At 39.8% G+C, this 13,278-nt stretch overlaps 1 protein-coding gene across 7 annotated transcripts in view; it reads right to left on the minus strand.

Moving 5' to 3' along the window:
• Positions 1 to 13,278, minus strand: part of LOC126236857 ((E3-independent) E2 ubiquitin-conjugating enzyme UBE2O-like) — a 195,294-nt gene that overhangs the window by 87,732 nt on the left and 94,284 nt on the right. For 4 of the 7 annotated variants that reach the window (XM_049946472.1, XM_049946471.1, XM_049946470.1 and 1 more), the window contains one exon: positions 11,751 to 11,843. The exons of the other annotated variants lie outside the window; for them this stretch is intronic. In XM_049946472.1, the coding sequence (XP_049802429.1) occupies positions 11,751 to 11,843 (93 nt within the window). The remainder of the gene's footprint in view (positions 1 to 11,750; positions 11,844 to 13,278) is intronic. 7 annotated transcript variants of the gene reach the window in all.

Raw genomic sequence — 13,278 nt, forward strand, 5'->3', positions numbered from 1 at the left:
CCCCCGTTTACTAGACCTCTGTGCTACGAATGACTGTTCCTGTCTTTTCCCTGAATACTGACCACTTCTCCTGGAACCCCTTGTATAGTGTCCCCATACTACTGTACTGGTGGAGTAGCTGACTGTAAAAATAAACAGTGCTGATACACAGGAATTTCTGACAACGAAGATGTGGACATTGTTTTCTTTCTTCTCCTCATCGCTTGATGGATGATGAAGCATGGGTTTCAATGAGGAGTTGAAATAGTAGTCCACAGGAATAGTGGTTTGCTTTTGCTAAGTTTCATTACGCAAAAAAAATCAACAAATGACGTGTAAATTTTTTTAAACTTATCTCATTCCGAACATATGATATAGAAAGCTGACATCTGAAACTGTCTCAGTTCATTACAAACATGCCAATATCTCATCATCCGCACTGCTCAGACTCTGAGAACTTTTCAAACATGTCTATTTCCCTCAGCATCTTGACTTTGTTGCACTCAGTGACTTAACATCTCTTTTATCATCTCACATAACAGACTGGTTCTCAAAGTTTTGAAGATACTGAATTGTTAACCGTTTCCTTTCTAGATTAGCTGAAATCCCAAGCAGTGTATAAGACTTTATGGTTGTACCAAAGGTGCTTTAAAAATAGCCATACATTCATCATGGAATATGAATCCCACCACAAAAGAGGACTTTCAGGAATATTAAAACAGGTCAAAATGTCTGTTAACAATGTCAAACAGATTATAGAAATATCACTAATAATTATTGTTGAACTGAAGCTATGCTCACAAAAGGTAAATATAACCTATCAAAATTAATAGGAAAGCCACTTCTTTGAATGAAAGGTGGTTGTTGCTTTATAATAAACGATTGCTGCATTTTCTGTTGCCAACTTAATATCTACATTACCACACTGACAATTGTCACCAAACAGTTGTTATCAAAGTGTCAAAAGAACAGATGGCTGTTTAAAATAAGTATTACAATTTCTTGGTTAGCTAACAGGAATTGTCAGTCCTTGGATCTAGAATCAAAAGAAATTGAGACTAGGCTCATAAAGGATGCTTTTAATTTCATTTTTATTTTATAGCAGTTCTCAATTTCTTGGTTTATGTCAGATTGTACCTTGCTGAAGATCTTTGCTCCAGAATAAAGCACGAACCCTAGACAAGAAAGGAAAGTCTACACAGAAATCATTTGTGCCCTGTATTGTAGTTTCGTAAATAACAATTCATCTGGATCAGAAATTTTCCCATAAAAAACACAGTTAAGGGAAAATCAAACAATGGAAAATCCAGGATGGAATGTAACAATACTATGAAAAGGACTGTTCCTACTCACTGTATAGTGGAGATACTGAATTGCAGAAGGACACAACAAAAGGAATGTCAGAAAAACGCACGCACGCACGCGCGCGCGCACACACACACACACACACACACACACACACACACACACACACACACACACACACCGCATGCAACTACACACAGATGATTATAGTCTCTGGCAGTTGGCTCCAGCTGCCAGAGACTATGGTCATGTGTGTGTAGGTGCATTTGTGTGTGTGTTTGTCTATTTTTGACAAATGCTCTTTTGACAGTCTTCTTGTTGTGCCTTCCTGTAGCTCAGCATCTCTGCTATATGGTGAGTAGCAACTATCCTTTTCATTATATTGTTGCATTTAAGGGGATAATGGACTGTAAAGTAGGTGTGAGAATTTTATAACGTTTGAAGAAGCCTGTGTAACATGTCTGTGTACTTTACAAACTATTCTTATTCCAAATATGTAAAATAAGTTGGCACGTTGTTCTTCAACTAAGCACAATGAGACATCATTGCTGTTTATAGAGTCTTCTGAAGTCTATTTACATAGGTTAGTCATATAATGGTGCCCAATAGCAAACACTGCGACACCCCACATTTTTATATTCCCCCGCGTTTTTAGTTCAGTTTTCCTGATGTGATGCAGTTGGTCAATGTTACCCTCCACTGTTTTCTATGAAGGCAGGTCCCTGTCCATGCTAGAGGGGGTCACTAAGGCTAAAATATTTTAGTTTTTGAAGCAGAACTTTTCTTCTGGCCACCTACAGGCCTTGGCAAGGTCATGTAATAATATATGTACAATCACTCACATTTTCTTGGTGTGGTTGATTGATAGTTTGCTTCCAGCCTCTTCCTTCGGGTACTGCAAATTGTGCTTTACAAGTACCTGCTGCTTGGGCTACAACCAGTCAGGGAACTACTGTTGGACCTGTGCCACTATTTATAGCTGAGCTCGATACTAGATGCTCATGATGCCCTTTGATAGTCTTTTGCTTTTCAGAGCCTGCACTGGTATCCCATAAGACATAAATTCTCTCTGGTGGATGTGATGGCTGGCATACATAAATAAGTTGAGTGGTGGACCCCAACCTTGTTTTAACTGAAACCTCCGTCCCTGTTTATTAAGTTTTTTGATGTCTTTATTTAGAGAGGCTCCTTTATCATGCTATCCAAGAGATCAGTGGAGTGTTGTTGACATTCCTTTTCTCTCTCCTCGACTGTTCAACATATACGTTTGCCACAACAGATGATAACTGACTACCCTTTGCCACACCATCAGTTTGTTCATGATATATTACAGGGTGTATCAAACAGAATCATCAGATTTGGCACGTCTATAGTTATGAACTTAATAAACATATACAATGAATTTTGTTTTGATGAACGGGAAATTCAAAAAGTTTTTTTTCATACCTTTTCTTGGGTTTCCATAGCCCCCCCGCCCCCCTTTGGGATGCAATGCGGTATTCAAATTATTCCCACACTGCAACGAGCATGTCTTGAGTTACAGCTTCTACAGCTGCTGTTATGTGAAGTCTCAGTTCATTCATTGTTGTTGGTAATGGAGGCACATAAACAGAGTCCTTCATAAACTTCACAAGAAATAATCACATAAAGTCACGTCCGGTGACCTTCGAAGCCAGTAATGCAAGGCTGAATCATTTGGTCCAGTGTGACCGATACATTGTTCAGTAATCCTTTGATTTTAAAAATCCCGCACTTCCATATAACAGTGTGGTGGTGCCCCAGCCCTTTGGTAAATGAATTTGTTCGAATCAGTCTCCAACTGTGGGAAAATAAAGTTCTCAAGAATATCGAGATACATGCTTCCTGTAAGAGTGTTCTCAGCAAAGAAAAATGGACCATACACCTTTTCCCAGGGAACTGCACAAAACACATTACATTTTGGAGAGTTCCTCTCATGTTGGACAACTTCATATGGTAGTTCCATACCCCCATATTCTCACATTATGATGGGTCACTTTTCCACTTAAATGGAATCTTGCCTTGTCATTAAACACTAAGCATGGAAGAAAACTGTCATCCTCCATCTTGCCAAGAACGAAATTACAGAACTTCAGACATTGACACATTCATGAACAGCTTGCAGTAACTGAATTTTATATGTTTTCATGTGTAAACGTTGCCACAACACACGCCACATGGACACCATGGACATGTTGAGCTGTTTAGCTGCACAGTTAACGGATTTATGCGAACTCCTTGTGAAAACTATGGTGGATGCGTTTGACATCTTTGTCAGACGCTCAGGGACAGCCCGGCAATTTACCTTTACACAAACAATCCGTTTCTCGAACTTCTTCATGTAATTGCCTAATGCTCTGTGCTGTAGGAGGATCCACACCACAGCTAGTATGAAAGTCACGCTGAACAGTTATTACTGATTTGCACTGGGCAAAATGTAGACCACAAAAGGCTTTCTGTTGTACTGACACAATTTTTACTAGAGCTGAAATGGGCGCACAATGCTGCTACCTAGCGGGAGCCATTTAAAACTCAAGAGTTTGCTCTTTCCAACAGCACATTGTTCATGCTCAAATAACAGTTATGATTTTTTATATGGGGTGATTCTTTTTTATACATCCTATATAATGATGATACAGGGTGTTTGAGTACAGTGCTTACAAACATTCAGGACAGATAGAGTACACCTACAAGATGGAAAATCACTTAGCAGCACACAGTTGGAAATGTTTTCCTGGTACAGTACTGACAAAACGCACAAGAAAGAAAGGACATAAACAAGGAGAGGAAACATGTTCATCATGCTTAGTACAGCAGAAACCAAGAAATAGGAAAAAGAAACAGAAAAGATCATCATTAAATAAGGTGTTTGAAATTACGACCCCAGACCGTGACACAGGCCTCACATACCCAGTTCATGGAGGATCTGATGTTCTGGAAAACACCGGGCATGTCCCAGACTTCCCCAGTAGCTGCCACAACGCATGCAAAACGTTCCTCAGCATTGTTAATTGGGGGGGGTTATACATCACTGTCTTGACATAGTGGCATAGGAAATGAGGTCTGGTGATCTTGCTGGTCAGTGCACTAGACCACTCCGACCGAGCCAGTGATAACGATACGTTGCATTCAGGTGGTGATGCACATCAAGGCTGTACCATGAGGTGCCCCATTATGCTGAAACTATATGGCAGAACACATAGCAATGGGTACATATGTGTCATCCTATAGCTACTGCAATACTTGCTGAAGAAAGGTGAGATAGGTTGCCCCGTCAAATGTTGGGGCAACAAGTACAGCCCGACGAGGTGGTCTTCAATGAAATTGGCCCATACATTAAATGAAAAGAGTCTCTGGGATTCTCTTCAGACCACAAAAGCTTGTTGTGGGTGGTTGAACACTCCATCCCACATGAACGTCACCTCATCAGTGAACAAAATGTTGGCTGGGGAACTGGAATCTGTTATGCACATCTGTTATTACCACCGTACAAAGGCCACTCGTGGAGCAAAATCGTCTTTTTCCAGTAACTGCATGTACTGGATATATTACGGCACATGAATACAGGATATGCCAGATGCTGCTGTGTGAAATCTCAACACGACTGGTGATACCCCATTTACTGGTACGAGGATAGTTCTGTACCAGGCCCAGCACAATCTACACGAAAACGAGGTCAGGGTTGAGAGCAAGGACGAAAACCCAATAATTGCTATCTATCTTATGATGGTCCAATACCTGAAAAACTGGTAATCTCCTACTAAATAATGGCATACAGTATATTTTGTACCGTTCAAGTAAGAAAGTTTTCTTTGTAATTTCAAAGACAACTTAGGTCTCCAAACGCTGGGTGTGTATCGCATTCCATGTGAATGTGTCATGTATTACATGGCGGCAGACTATCAGAAGAGTTGAGGAGAGATGCAAGAAACATTAGCTACACACCCGACTGCAACAACCAAGCAAATCAGTCATCACTGAGCACTGCCTTGAATATAATTAAAAAATTAAATACAATAAGAACAGTATCATAATTTTCTGGAACAGTATAATAAAGGAGCTTAACAAGTACTTTGTCAGAAAAACTAATATACAAGAATGAAGGTTTCAATTAAAACAAGGCATGGGGTCTAGAACTCAATCTATTATGGCCTCCCATAAACAATCTAACATATTGTCATATATAACTACGCTTGCTAAATATTTGACTGCGTACGATTCAGTTTGGTGTGTTTGTCAAGCATAGTTCGTGTTTCTGTTAGTGAGAAATTTTGACTGACAGAAAGTTTGACAAGATGGCAGATGTTGTTTGTACCAATGTTTTACTGCGAATGTTTAGTGAAAAACTATTGTATTACAATTTCTCTCACTGTATTGTTAGTTTCCACTACTATGAAAACTACGATCAAGTAAAAACCAAAATAGCACTGACAATTACTTAAATGGTAGTGGTACCATATCTTTCCCAGCCATATATTATGCATGAAGAGGTTATGAATAAAATCAATATTTTATGCATACAGTGACAGACAAGCAAAGTGAATTGAAATAAAAGAAATTGAAGTTCTCCAGTTCTTCCATGGGCGATGTGGGCTGTATGTTCCCATGTATTTTAATGAACCATCATTAGAGGACAAAGCAGAAGAGAATAAATTTTTCAATGTGACACTGAAATAACGTTAAACAAGCGAATGAAACATTTCACTGCAATCTGCAAAATGTTGCTGTTATCAGGTTCTGAACAAAACATTTCTGTTAACAAATTTCCAGTTGTACATTTCTCATTTTAAACCATCCCCTGGACCAGCGTCTTGTTTTCTTCTTCTTCAAACACAGTACCAGAGGCAATGTTAAATTGCTTTATCTGTATTTGTAGCCATTCCCACTAGTGCCAAAATACTGCATACACAAAAAGTGTCTGCTTCAAAAGTAAAGTTTTCTTACTATGTGTACGGGCTTGGTTGACACATCTGTGGTTAGATAACAGTGAACCTGACAGATAAGTTTGTTCTTTTAGGAGGGGCTATGTAAATTTTAAAAAGTTTCATTGTCCATTCGAAGAAAGTTGATGTAATCATAGGGTTCTGAGAGTAATATCCCTTTAGCATATTTTCACGGGTAAATATCTCATTTTAAGCCATTCCCTGGACCAGAGTCGGGCTTTCTTCTTCTTCTTCTTCTTCTTCTTCTTCTTTAAATACACTGATTTTGGCAATTCCAGTACTGCTTCGTCTGCATTTGTGGCCATTCTCACTACTCTCGTAATACACATGAACACAAATAGCGTCTGCTTCAAATTGAGGTTAATCTGACAAGCATTGTCTGAACATGTATGGGCTTGCTAGGCAAATCCATGGCTAGATAAAAGCGATATTCTCAGACATATTTGATCGTTTGTGAGGGCCTTTAAGACCTTGCTGGCAATCAATCTACCAAAATGAGATTTTTACTTTGCAGCGGAGTGTGCACTGATATTAAACTTCCTGGCAGATTAAAACTGTGTGCCCGCCCGAGACTCGAACTCGGGACCTTTGCCTTTCGCGGGCAAGTGCTCTAGGAGACAAGATACTGGCAGAAGTAAAGCTGTGAGTACCGGGCGTGAGTCGTGCTTCGGTAGCTCAGATGGTAGAGCACTTGCCCGCAAAAGGCACAGGTCCCGAGTTCGAGTCTCGGTCGGGCACACAGTTTTAATCTGCCAGGAAGTTTCAATCTACCAGAACTGGGAAATGCTGAGAGAATTTGCGTTTCACAGAATATTAGGATGGACCCGACAAGAAAAATGCATCAAAAGACACAGTGGTGTCACTAATCTAATTCAGCTATAAACAGTGGTGCCAAACCAACAGTAGTTCACAATCTCATTGGAGACCAGACAGTGAGTACACATGACAGTAAAACTCCTAAAACATAAAGAAGACAACTGGATTGGTCGTCGAAATAGTGTGCATAAAATGTAAACAACAACAACAATGGCAGAACACCTGGAAGAACAACGATTTATATATGAAAAGACAGTATTTATTGTTTAACTCTGACAGAGCTACAGAGTCCATATTACAAATTATACTGTGAAAAATTAGTCTGTGTTTTGCTGCAGGCTAATGCCTCAAAAATTTTGAAAACAATGAACATAGAGAAACAATTGTATGATTATATGTTTTCATGATGATTGTATAGTAAATCACCATTTTACTGACGATGCTGTTAGGTCTCTAGAGCGATAAACTTCACAAATGAATGGAAGAAGTTAGAGCAAGTTTGGAAATAGGGTAAAAAATCAACAATAGTAACCCTATAATATGTAGGAGAACACACTGAAAGGAATATAGTACAAATTAAGACAGTCACAGAACTGGCTGATGAATATTAAGGGCAGTTAATATAACTACAGAATGAATCTCTCATTGTGAGGTAGTGAGTGCACTGTTTTGAAACTTGCTGCCAGATTATTAAAACTGTGTGCCAGACCAGGCCCTGAACTAAGGGCCTTACCTTTTGTGGGCAACGGCTTTACCAATCTTTTTGCCAGGAGTGCTAATCTCACAATGTATGCAGAGAATGTCTGTGAAGTTTAGAAAGTAGGAGACAGGCATTGGCAGAGATGAAGCTGTGAGTGCTTGCTGAAGGCAGGGTCCGAGTCATGGTCAGACACAAAAATATGATCAGGTAATACAAGTATTGGATGGACAGCAAATGAAGTAAACAGAAGAGTAAAAACAGCCTGCAGTCCTTTTAGTAAACTAAATAGTATTTTCAAAACTGAGCTTCTAATGTGCTTGAAAAGATAATACAAGCCTGGCTAATAATCTAAGTTTATTACCATTCTTGACATTTGTAGAAGTGGGCTGTAATGCAAAGACAATTCAAAAACAGAAGTGCTCAATGAGCATTAAAAATTCATGTTGGATCTTACTACAAAAGATATGAAAACAAATAAATGATTAGGGAACAGAGCAGATGAAACTGAAATGGAGGTGGGCAGAAATGTAACCAGGCATATGGGTGGCAAATGGATCAAGAAGTTTTCTGCTGAAATAAATAAATATATATTAATTAATTAAAAAGACAGAGGTATTTAGCTAATGGAAGTAGAATAGACGATATAAAGCACATGCAGTAACAGATATCTGTATCACTGAAGATCACAATGCAAGGCAAAGTCTAGATGAAACCTTTAATTCAGCACTGAATGTCAAATGACCGATGCTGATGTGAAAATAAAAATAGAAGTGGGGAGGAAGAGGAAGAAGACTTCATCTGCACCACAGATATATTTTCTAAAGAATCAGTCATTTATCAAATGCAGATACCTTTAACTATAAAGATTAGTTATCACATATACAGGATGTGTGTATGATGTAGGGGACATGCAAAAGGAAATCTCTTTTTTACAACACACTACAGACATATTATACCCATAAGAACAGTATCGACAGCCAGGGTCACTATTTTCCAACAAAGGATTAGCACCACACCATATGTTAATGTGATGAATTCCAGGTTACATACAAAAGTCCATTTGCACAGCACTCCACCTAGCTCTCAGGCTAGCAGGAAGGATCAAAGAAGTATTTCGTTTCCAATCTAGGTCACTTTTCGGTCAATGCAGTATGGCCAATATTATAATAGTGAAGAGACATTATCCTTCAAAAGTGATAATAGAATGTCTGTAATATACTCATCTTCACTTGACTAAAAACGTTTACATAGGAATAATGTTACAACATTTTGTTACTTCTAAGCTTCTCAACTTTTCTATTGCCAATGCATCATTGTGGGAAGGTGAATTGTCCTCCTGAAACAATTATTTTTCCATAAGGAGTCCAGGCCTCCTCTTCGGAATCTTTTTTTCATAAAGTAGATCCAAAGGACTTACGTAGTTTTTGCCAATTATTTTTTCACAGTGTCTGCCCCAAACATCCCAAGAATAAACCTAAAAAATCTTTGAAGTACATTCTTTCCATATCTACGTATTGCTGCCATCAGTTAGCCCAGTCCACAATGGCTTGCTGGAAGTGTCACCTGGAACCTTCTTAATGCAGCGTCTTTAACCCACTACGACAACACACGATTCAAGACTGTACTCGAAAATCCATGTCTCAAAGCCTGTCACTATCCCACACAGAAAATGAGGGCCACTTTCTCAGCATTCCAACAACTCTTGACACTTCAGCACACAGATTTTATTTTAGAACGAGATTTTCACTCTGCAGCGGAGTGTACGCTGATATGAAACTTCCTGGCAGATTAAAACTGTGTGCCGGACAAACTCAAACTCGGGACCATTGCTTTACATGGGCAAGTGCTCTACCAACTGAGCTATCCAAGCTCTTCTGTGAAGTTTGGAATGTAGGAGATGGGGTACTGCCAGAATTAAAGCTGTGGGGATGGGTCACGAGTAGTGCTTGGATGCTCAGTTGGTAAGAGCACTTGCCCGCTCGAGGGAATGGTCCCGAGTTCAAGTCTCTGCCTGGCACACAGTTTTAATCTGCCAGGAAGGATTTCCTTCTGTTCATCGGTCACCATTTTTGGGACCACCTTTGTGCACAGCTTTCCCATCCTTAATCCAATTCTGAAAATGTGATAACCATTCAATTTCAGGAAACTGCAATCTTCTGCTGTCATTCTTACAGTCTGTTGTTGATCTCTGTCCAAAAGTTTCTGCACTCCCCCCCCCCCCCCCCCCCAACTGCCATCAAAGTTTTCTAGCTCTTCCTGGAACATCATCTGTGACTCAAACTCTTGGCTTCCCCAAAGGCTTCCTGAATCCTGGATCTTGTCCACCATCTCAGAGACAGATTTTTTTTTCCTTCAGTTTAATGCAAAATTTTATTGCTTATCACCGCTCGATTAACAGCTGTATCTTGAATTTTGACATCTCCAAAGTAAACTATGCATGAAATGCGACCCTCACTATCATTGCCCAGAGGCAACTGAGCCAAGTCGTATTCATCAACCAAGATCGTTTACCACAAGTCCTCTTGAAAACTTCATTGCTCTAGCCCTTTAGGTTCACTGGACAATTTTATTCTTGAAACTTTTGGGATAAACCCTGTCCTCTTTTCCATAGGAATTCCTTTTGCAACCCAGAAAATACTGCCCGCAGTCTCTCCAGCAGATAAAATCAACTTAGCTATCCCCTATGTTGTGCAGAGTCATCTGTTTCCATCCACTTCTGTAATGGTAGCTTCATTTTCTGGTATGAAGTGGTGGACCTAAGTTTCTTCCACAATCACCCTTCACATGGGTCATCTCCATAAGTACAGTCATGTTGGGTTTCACCCATCAATTTCTTAACTGTGGGAAATGAAGGAGTACACTTCTTACAAACCTTCACAAACTTTATCTAAATTTATGTTATTGATAACCTGTTCACAAAAGACTTTTATGACTACACAGCATTCCAGTTTATTCCACCTGAACGAAACAAATTCAAAGTAACTTTAATAATTTGTGCAAACTATTATACTCCTCTAATAAAGTTGTCATTTGACTGAAGTTAGAGTGTGTGTGCGCGCGCGCGCAGAGAGAGAGAGAGAGAGAGAGAGAGAGAGAGAGAGAGAGAGAGAGAGAGAGAGAACCTGTCCTTTCTTCCCTCTAAGGTACGTCTTTCTGCTCCGGGATTGGAATGACTCCTTACCCTCTCCCTTAAAACCCACATCCTTACGTCTTTCCCTCTCCTTCCCTCTTTCCTGACGAAGCAACCGTGGGTTGCGAAAGCTAGAATTTTGTGTGTATGTTTGTGTTAGTTTGTGCGTCTATCGACCTGCCAGCGCTTTCGTTTGGTAAGTCACATCATCTTTGTTTTTAGATATATATTTTTCCCACGTGGAATGTTTCCCTATCACAAAACCAGGGTACAAACAAACAGCAAATACTTCCTCATTGTTGTTTCCATTAACTTTTAGCACATTACTGTGAAATATGGAAGGCTAGTTGTTACTCTATAATGTTCAAAGCTGAGGCTCTTGAAAGACCAATCAAAACAACGATGAAAGGTGCAGTGTTCTGTCACTCGATGTATCATCCTACCTTAGCGGAATCATCACGTTCCCTGAAGTAAAAAATGTTGGTACGTGTATTTGCTGGTTGAAGACCTTTCACGCCCAAGGGCATGATAAATTATCTTAAGCACATAGTGCCACAAGAGTGATGGTTGATGCTTGTCTTCACTTTTGTAATACATGGTAATTCTTTTACTACTGTTGCCACTTTCAGGTTATTCTGCATAATTAGAACTTTAGCTTTTGACACAGATAGTACTCATCACGATTAGTGACATCATTCTATCAGAATGCCAATCAGGGAAAGTACAACAAACAATGTTTTTAGTATGATTAGTTCACAGATAAAAAGGTTGTTCTGGCCATAAATTACAAAGTGATTTGGGTTTTTGCCATGTCAATCGAAATTATCTGCTCTGTTAAATAAGTGTTGGAATTACTGACCAAAAGTGATAGCGAAGATGAAAACTTCAGCGAAAACTTCAGCGATTTTAGCTGCCCAGAAGATGAAGGCAAGTATCTTCAGCCATCTACCTCCTGTAAAAGGAATGGAAATGAGAAAGTGGTGAGTGAGTTGGCAACATCAGATGATATAACAGGAGCGAGATCTGTTGAAGGAAAAATGTACATAAAAGATGAAAATCTGATGTAAATGAACTGATGTAGCTTCAAATTGTCGGCGACTGGGTGGTCTGGCTGTCTCTTGGCCACAATTTTGTAGTGGCTATTCATGTGGACAGACAGCTGGTTATTGTGCTGATCGAAACATCATGCAGCATTCGACATGGGAATGACCATTAACAAGCTGTCTATCCATGTGAATGGCCGCCACCATACCGCAGCCTAGAGAGAATTGGGTCCCCTCGCTGCTGATAATCCTGGGCAACATGGTGTGCTATTCTTCAATGACTGCCAAAAAGCAGCAGCAATTCCAAACTGCACAAGTGAGAACTCCTCATACAACATATCCTTTTTCCTGTAACTCCCTTCACTTCAACCTTCACTATATCCTGTGCCCCACCTGCCTCTATCCTGCTCCCAACTCCAGCCTCGCACAACCCTGTATTCCTCCAGCTCACTTATATAGTCCTATCCATTCCTCTGGTTCTCTCCTGTCCTAGAAATCTGTATGGGGCTAGGAGAATTATTTTATACTTCTTAGCCTGATTTAAAAATGTGGTATACTAAAATTTTACTTTTGTTTAAATAATTATTTTATGTTTTTTGTTGCATGTATGAAACTTTTCAGTGGATTTTTAACATACTGATGAAATTATAAGAGAGAAGTGTTATATTTCATGTTTATCTCAGTGCTTTTTCCACCTGATAATATCTGCAGTAGAATAGTGTTATACCTACAGGGTGTTTCAAAAATGACCGGTATATTTGAAACGGCAATAAAAACTAAACGAGCAGCGATAGAAATACACCGTTTGTTGCAATATGCTTGGGACAACAGTACATTTTCAGGCAGACAAACTTTCGAAATTACAGTAGTTACACTTTTAACAACAGATGGCGCTGCGGTCTGGGAAACTCTATAGTATGATATTTTCCACATATCCACCATGCGTAGCAATAATATGGCGTAGTCTCTGAATGAAATTACCCGAAACCTTTGACAACGTGTCTGGCGGAATGGCTTCACATGCAGATGAGATGTACTGCTTCAGCTGTTCAATTGTTTCTGGATTCTGGCAGTACACCTGGTCTTTCAAGTGTCCCCACAGAAAGAAGTCACAGGGGTTCATGTCTGGCGAATAGGGAGGCCAATCCACGCCGCCTCCTGTATGTTTCGGATAGCCCAAAGCAATCACATGATCATCGAAATATTCATTCAGGAAATTAAAGACGTCGGCCGTGCGATGTGGCCGGGCACCATCTTGCATAAACCACGAGGTGTTCGCAGTGTCGTCTAAGGCAGTTTGTACCGCCACAAATTCACGAAGAATGTCCAGATAGCGTGATGCAG

The sequence above is a fragment of the Schistocerca nitens genome, chromosome 2, assembly GCF_023898315.1.
Source record: "Schistocerca nitens isolate TAMUIC-IGC-003100 chromosome 2, iqSchNite1.1, whole genome shotgun sequence".
Classification (NCBI taxonomy): domain Eukaryota; kingdom Metazoa; phylum Arthropoda; class Insecta; order Orthoptera; family Acrididae; genus Schistocerca; species Schistocerca nitens.